This window comes from Tupaia chinensis, unplaced genomic scaffold (genome assembly GCF_000334495.1).
Source record: "Tupaia chinensis unplaced genomic scaffold, TupChi_1.0 Scaffold000290_1, whole genome shotgun sequence".
NCBI lineage: Eukaryota > Metazoa > Chordata > Mammalia > Scandentia > Tupaiidae > Tupaia > Tupaia belangeri.
The window spans coordinates 649,461-657,791 of NW_006159775.1; the positions used below are offsets into that span (position 1 = coordinate 649,461).

The window sequence follows — 8,331 nt, forward strand, 5'->3', positions numbered from 1 at the left end:
AAAAAAAAAAGAAAGAAAGAAAGAAAGAAAGAAAGAAAGAAAGAAATAAATAGACAGGCAGGGGTCCTGATGGCACAGCAATAAAACGTGACACTACATGAGAGTTGCAGTTTAAGTCCAAAGAACTCCCTGAGTATGCTGGGCACACAAGCAATAAAATGTGACACTACATGAGAGTTGCAGCTCAAGTTCAAAGAACTCCCTGAGTATGCTGGGCACACATGTGCCATGATCCAGGCTGGCTAATGCTGGGTGGTGGATGGCAGATCCTATTGAGGAAGCTGTATCTCTCTCTCTCTTTCTCTCTTTCTTTCTCCCTCTGTCTATGTATCTCTTCCTTATTCTCTAAGTCATAGAATTGTGACACTACATGAGAGTTGCAGCTCAAGTTCAAAGAACTCCCTGAGTATGCTGGGCACACATGTGCCATGATCCAGGCTGGCTAATGCTGGGTGGTGGATGGCAGATCCTATTGAGGAAGCTGTATCTCTCTCTCTCTTTCTCTCTTTCTTTCTCCCTCTGTCTATGTATCTCTTCCTTATTCTCTAAGTCATAGAATAAATAAACTTAAAAAAAAAAAAAGTAGGCGGGCATGAGGGCTCATTCTATAAAGAAAAAGGAATAGAGTGTCAATTTTCAGTGGCCTCTAGGAGTCAGCATGAAATTGGATTACTGCATTGATTACCATCATTGCTAAAAAGAAATTAGTAAAACTAACTTCTATTTATTAGTGGTATTGGAAGGCTTTTTTTTGCTTTAATTGTTAGACACAGCATATATATAAAGAAGTACATAGCATTCATTTGTAGCAGTTTAAAATAATAATATATGTTAATATCTTGGGTATCCACAAGAAAATTATAATAAAATAAAGTCACAAATCAACTTTAGTAATAAAAGCAGATACAAAATACTCAACAGAATGTTGGAAAACCAAACCCAGCAATGCATTCAAAAGTCTTTGCCAAGCATTAATTTTTTTTCCTCAAGAGAACAAGAATAGTTCAATACCAGTCTATTAATGTAATATATCACACTAATAGATTATGGGAGGGCCAGCAAGTGGTATAGTAGTTAAGGTGCTAGATTCCCACATAGCCAACTGTGGTTCAAGTCTCAGACCCAGTGGCTTAAAAAAAATCACAATAAATAAAGAAAGATTTTGAGAGAAAAAAAGATAATAACCAAAAGGGACAGAAAAAGTATTTGGTAAAAATTGACTATTAGTCATGATAAAATTTTCAGCAAAATGAGAAAATAACCACCTCAGCCTGGTAAAACAAATCTATCAAAAACCTCCAGTAGAGCCTGTCCATGGTCTGGTGGTTAAGACAGCTGAATCTCACATGGCCAACCAGCCATGTTCAAGTCCCAGCCCTGGCAGCTTGAGAAACATACTGGGCATGTGTACATGCATTCAAAAGGAGGGAGAGATAGAGAAGGAGAGATTGTGGTGTGGCCATTCCCCGGGGAAAACTTTCTCTCTCCCACTTAGCTCACTGTCTCTGGTGAGCACACATCCTCTGGCAAATTAAAAAAATTAAAATTAAAAAAAAGCCTAGAGTAAAATCAATCTTATTTTTAAAAGAGAAGCTTTTCATCCAAAAAGCCTACAGTAAAATCAGTCTTATTTTTAAAAGAGAAGCTTTTCATCCAAGTAAGTTATAAAGAATGTCATTCAACATTGTACAAGAACTAGCAAATGTGCTAAGACATGAAAAGGAAAAAAGAGAAATAAAAATTAGAAAAGAAGATTTAAGAATTATTATTTGAAGAGGACAGGGGAAATCCCGACCTAGTTAAAATGAGACTCACCAATGGCAGTAAGGAGATTAGCAACACCCTCTCCCTGCAGAACCTGTCCCCAGCATAGCACTATAGACTCAAAAAGAGACTATCCACCTCCCAGAAAAGAAAAGGGATGGGTTCATGAGTCCAGCTCCCCAAATTTTCTAAGAAAATTTTCTAGAGGACTGGTTTTATCTTCTTAGATTCAGACGCCTATGGGTTCAGCACAGACAAACCCACTTGCTTCTCCCAAGGGAGAGAAAGAGTTGGTAGAGACCCCTAGAATCGGTGGCTGGGCTAGTTTATGGAGACTTCTCCTGTTTGTAGGCAGTGCACGAAGACTAAGAAAAGTGCTTGCTTTGTCTGAGGTATAGACACTGACCAACAGAGAAATTCTAAATAAAAAAAGCAAAGATGGTCCAAACAAAGAAACAAAATAAGCTTCTAGAAACTGACACTAATGGAATGGTTATATAATTTACCCACAGAGAACTAAAAAGAACAAAGATACTCACCAATGTCAAGGGAGCATGCATGAACAAAGGGAGTATTTCAATGAAGAACAGTACCAAAGAGAAATCATAGAACTGAGTAACAAAATAACTGAACTGAACATTTTAATAGAGGGCTTCAACAGCAGACTAGATCAAGCAGAAGAAAGGATCAACCAACTCAAGTAATTCAGTGAGAGGAGAAAAAATAATAATAAGAGTAAAAAGAAGTGAAGAAAGCTTAAGGGAATTATGGGCCCCCATCTAGCAGACCAATATACACACTACAGGAATCCAAAAAGGGAAAAACAGAAAGGAACAAAAATCTTATTCAAGGAAATGATTACTGAGAACTTTCCAAATGAGTATCTAGATCCAAGAAGTCCAAGGGACACCAAATAAAATGAACCCACAGAAATTCGCACTAAGGCAGATATAATTAAATTGTCAAAAGTCAAAGAGAGAATTTTGAAAGCAGGAAGAGGAGAGTGTTTTATCACATAGAAAGAAACTACCATAAGACAATCAGTGGATTCTTCAGCAGAATCTTATAGGCCAGAGGAAGTAGGATGATATATTCAAAGCAACAAGAGAGAAAACAAAAACGAAAACTACCAATGAGCCTAGCTACAGTAGGACACATCACTTGGCAATCTGAGGCCACATAGGAGGCCCAGATTCAATTTTCAGCTAAAAAACAGGGCAGAGAGGAGGAAGAAAAGGAGATATGGTGGCACATCTATAGTCTCAGCTATTTAGGAAGCTGAAGCAGGAAGATTACAACACAGCAAAACGCCATCTTAAAAAAAAAAATTGTCAACCAAAGCTGAGGGAGTTCATCACCACTTTACTTGATTTACAAGAAATGCTAACACTTCTTCAAGTGGAAATGAAAGGACACTAAACAACAATGCAATAGCATAAGCATGAAATTCACTGGTAAAATAAATATACAGATAAATTAATAGTGCTATATTACTATAATGGTAGTAAGTAAATCACTTAATTCTAATATAAAAGTCAAAAGACAAAAGTATTCAAAAGAGCTGTAATGAAACATATGTTGGGTCAGCCCCATAGCACAGTGATTATTAAGCCCAGTGCATAAAGAACCAGATCCCACATAGCCTAGCATGGTTCAAATACTGGTATAGTGGCTTGAAAAATACTATGAGAATATTTTATATATGTATGCATGCATGCTCAAAATTCCGACAGGATGAAGAAATGGAAAAAAAATTATTGTGGTATGACCATGCCCCATTGGAGGATGATCTCTCTTTCTCTCTCTGGTGAGATCATATGCAGTAAAAACAAGAATATGTGTTAAAGGATACATAATATAAATAAATATAAATTATGATAACCATAACATAAAATATGAGGAGCAGAGGTTAAAGTGTATGTGATTTGGGGGAAATCACTTCCCAGGGGTGATGGCCATGCTGCTATCCCTTCTCCTCCATTCTCCTCTCGGGATCTTGGGCACATACACACACACACCCAGTGTGAATTTAAGCCACCAGGTCTGGGACTCGAACCACAGTCAACTACATAAGATCCCAGCAACAGTCATTACGCCAATTGCTGGTCCCAGATATGCATTTTTAAATATGTACATATCAGCTGTGCTTGCTATTGAAAATTATTAAATTAATTGAGATCTTTAGCGAATCAATAAAATGTGAAAAAAAAAAAAAGCATGGAAAACAACTGTATATACCAGAGACAGTGTGAGAGAAGGGAAGGAGTTGGCAGAGGGTGAGAGGTAGGGAATCAAAGGGGGGAAAAAAATCAAAATATATAAGAAACAACAAATGGAAAATTATTTGTTGATGATAACATGTATGGTAATATATTTGATTGATACAATATACAATGTATACTGGATGGGAAATCTCATTTTATATATTGTATTGATGTACAGTGAGTGACTGTAAATAGATAATAGAAAAATAAATAAACTTAAAAAAATTAAAAAGTTGGGACCAGCAGTTAGCATATGGCTATGTCACTGGACTCCCAAGTAGTCGACTGTAGTTCGAGTCGCAGACCCGGTGGCTTAAACTCACACCGGGCGTGCGTGTGAATGCGTGCCCAAGATCCCAAGAGGAGAATAGAGGAGAAGGGATTGCAGCGTGGCCATCCCCCCTGGGGGGTGATTTCTCGCTTTCTGTCTCTCTGTCTCTCTCTCTCTGCCTGGTGAGCGCATGTGCCCTATAGCAAAAACCTCTCCAAAAAAAGAAAAAAATTTTTAAAAATTAAAAAGTGGGCCAGCAAGTGGCATAGTGGCTAAGGCACTGGATCCCACATGGTTGACTCTATAGCTCGAGTCCCAGACCCAGCAGCTTGAAAATCATGCTGGGTACATGTGCTATGTGCCCAAAATCCTGAGAAGAGAGTGAAGGAGAAGGAATTTGCAGCATGGCCATCCTTTCTGGGGGGTGATTTCTCACTCTCTCTCTTTATTTTTCTCTGTCTCTCTCCAGCAAGTGCACATACCCCATGGCGAAAATCTAAAAATAAAGAGTAAAGATATTATTGCTATTAATATCCATGTTCTTTTTACAAAAACTACACCCAGTAACAGTAGAATACACATTCATTTAAAGTACACAGAGAATACTCATGAAAACAAGAGTATTAGTCATAAAACAAACCTTTAGAAATTCTAATGAATTAAAATCAGACAACATGTTTTCTCTTTTGGAAAGTTAAGTGGAGTTAAATTAAAAAGCAATACTAGAAAGAAAAAGAAACAAGAAAATCTCCAAGCATTTGGAACTTCAACATCACTTCTAAGTAATCAATGAGTCAAAAAGATGTGAGGAAAGCAAATAACACCTGAAAAGATACTTGACGTCATTAGCCAAAGAGAAATGCAAATAAAAACTAAGATAACACTTGTACATCTATTAAAATGAATCAAATTTAAAAGATAGATGCCTCAACTTATGATGGGGTTATGTTCTAAAATGCATTTACTACACTTAGGCTACCATCGTAATTTGGCAGCACTGTAACTATAGAATATTCATTATTTACCCTCAAGATTGTATCAGCAGATAGCATAGAGCCCTTAAGGCGCTGGACTCCCACATGGATGACTGTGGTTCGAGTTTCAGAGCACGTGTGCGTGCATGCCCAAATTCCTAAGAGGAAAATGGAGGAGAGGGGATTGAGGCATGGCTATAGCATAAGCATGAAATTCACTGGTAAAGTAAATATACAGATAAATTAATATGCTATATTAGTATAATGGTAGTAAGTAACTCACTTAATTCTAGTATAAAAGTCAAAAGACAAAAGTATTCAAAAGAGCTGTAATGAAATGTATGTTGGGTCAGTCCCATAGCACAGTGAGTCAATCCCCCCCCCACCTGGGGGGGAATTTCTCACTTTCTCTCTGTGTCTCCAGTGAGTGTACATACCCTGTAGCAAAAGTTTCTCTTTAAAAAAAAAAAAAAAGATTGTGCCTGGCTAGGAGCTGCAGTTTGCTGCCATGGCTCAGTATCACAAGAGTATCCTACCATATCCCACTAGTCTGGAAAAAGATCAAAATGCATATATGTTTTCATATCATCATGGAGTCCAAAAATCATTAAGTCAAACCATGTTAAGTCAGGGACTGGCTGTACTGATAATACCAAGGATGGATGTGAAGCATAACTGAAACTCTCCTGCAGTGCTGGTGGGAATACAAAATGGTACAGCCACTCCAGGAAATGAATTGTCAGTTTCTTTCCAAAGTAACACGGCAATCCACTTCTAGGTATTTATTTTAGAGAAATGAAAATTTCTGGTCCCCCAAATACTGCACACAAATGTTTACAGCAGTTCTGTTCCTAATTGCTCAGAACTGGAAACAACCCAAATATTCTTCAATTATGCCATAATCATGAATTATATTATTCCCTTTGCCAGTACTGTCCAACACTGTAGCCACATGCAGCTACTTCAATTAAAATCTTAAAATAAAGAATAAAGATACTGAGGCCGGCAGGTGGCTTGGTGGTTAAGGGCGCTGGACTCCCACATGGGGGCCATGATTCGAATCCCAGACCTGGTGGCTTATTTTCTCACTTTCCCTCTCTCTCTCTTTCTTTCTCTATTCCCTCTCTGGTCAATAAATAAATAAAATAAAGATAAACAAAATAATTCTTTAAAAAAAAGAATAAATATACTGTGGCTATTTATATGTATATGATTTTTACAAAAACTCAACCCAGAAGAAGCAGAATATACATTCACTTCAAGTACACAGAGAATATGTACAAAAATAGATGATATTCTTGGTCATAAAACATGATTTCATTAGAAATTTTAATGAATTAAATAAAATTTAATTTAATATAAAATTCACTTCTGGTGACCCACCAGCCACATTTCAAGCACTTGAGAGTCACATGTGACCAGTGGCTGCTGCCAAAGTGGACTGTGTAGATATTGAACAGAACGTTCTATCGGACAGAGCTAGTCTATACTGTCCCATAGGTGAGATTTTCATAATAAAAACCACAAAGAAGAGTGAAAGCCTGCGGTACATACTATGTTGAGTGAAGGAAGAAAAAAGATTGCAAGTGAAAAGCATATTAGATAATTCCAAAGTTATCCCTCTATGTCCTCATTAGACTGTCAGATCTGTACCTCTACCCAGGAATTTTCCAAAATGAAAAGGGAACAAACTCTGTTATCTCTCCTTAGTTATTTTTACCTACTTCAGGATCATTTGAATATGTGGTGGAAGAAAGACCATGATTTTCCTTTTCCATGAGTATGAAAGCTGCTCTGGACAGCTGCTCTGTGAAAAGGAAGCAGTTTTCCCACCTTCGGCTCTGATGACCATGATCCCTCGCTGCAGGTCGACAAAGGGCTGGATCAGGCAGAGACGTGGCTCCTGCTTCTGACTCAGGCAAATCCCGTTGTGATTCACAACCATCCAGCTCCGGTCATACAGTAGCCCGTGGTTGCCGATAGGCCACCTGGTCACCTAAACCAAAGGCAGGTGCATTTTAGACCAGGGCTTCTCAGGGTGATCGTCACAATATTGCACAGTGGTTGCACAAATACAGATGGACATCATGAATTCAGCACATACTCTTGAAGGAAGAAGGAAGAGAAGAAAAAAAGAAGACAGTGTACAAGAGAATGTGTGGGAGCCAGACACCTTCCATTCCACCTTCAGATCCTTCTCCATGTCAACCTGTGCTTTAAATAAGCAGTTCCGTGCATGAGCGACACAGAGTGCAAGTCTATAGTGAACAGTCAGTCTCAGCCACCCCTGCCTCCCAGCTCCCCTCCCCATAGATGTCCATAGCTCCTGCTCCTTGTATCCACAATAGCAGATGCCTACCTAAGCGTATTCTCCTAGAGTAAACATAGTTCTTGCACAAACTGGCTACATTGAAATGGTAACTGAGCTTATTCAATGTAAGTGTGTAAGTTTTCCTGAATTCTTCATATTTTACAGAATTAAAAGACAAATAATGCCTGGTGTCCAGATCTTGCTTTCAAATACCATTCTCCAGTAAAGACTGGGACTCCTGGTAGAAATGGTAAATCTCGCTGGATTGGGACCAGCAGATGGTGTAATGGTTAGTTACATCGCTGGGCTCCCACATAGTGGACCACAGTTCAAGTCCCGGACCTGGTATCTTAAAACTCATGCCAGGCACGTGTGCATGAGTGCCCAAAATCCCAAGAGGAGAATGGAGGAAAAGGGATTGCGGCATGGCCATCCCCCCTGGGAGGTGGTTTCTCGCTTTCTGCCTCTCTCTGTCTCTCCAGTGAGCACACACACACACCCTATAGCAAAAATCACTCTTAAAAAAGAAAAAACCTAGCAGGGTCAAGGAGTAGGCAAGATCAGCCTGCAGCATCTTGTTGTGGCTGCAAAGAAGGCATGTGCCCAGAATATAATGGGCATATGTCAAAGAGATGCGGAAAGCAATGGAAAGCAGGTCCAGGGCCAAAGTTGGAACAATTTGATACGAATACTAACAAGAACAGGATTGTATTGGGTTATAACCTAAAGTATAAAACAAATACCTGT

General features: G+C 38.7%; 1 protein-coding gene across 1 annotated transcript in view; it reads right to left on the reverse strand.

The window, feature by feature from the left end:
* MOCOS (molybdenum cofactor sulfurase) overlaps positions 1-8,331 on the reverse strand; it is a gene marked incomplete at its 5' end in the record, with an annotated part of 52,968 nt that overhangs the window by 18,621 nt on the left and 26,016 nt on the right. The window contains 1 exon segment of the mRNA XM_014588618.1: positions 7,107-7,269. Within this exon segment, the coding sequence (XP_014444104.1) occupies positions 7,107-7,269 (163 nt within the window).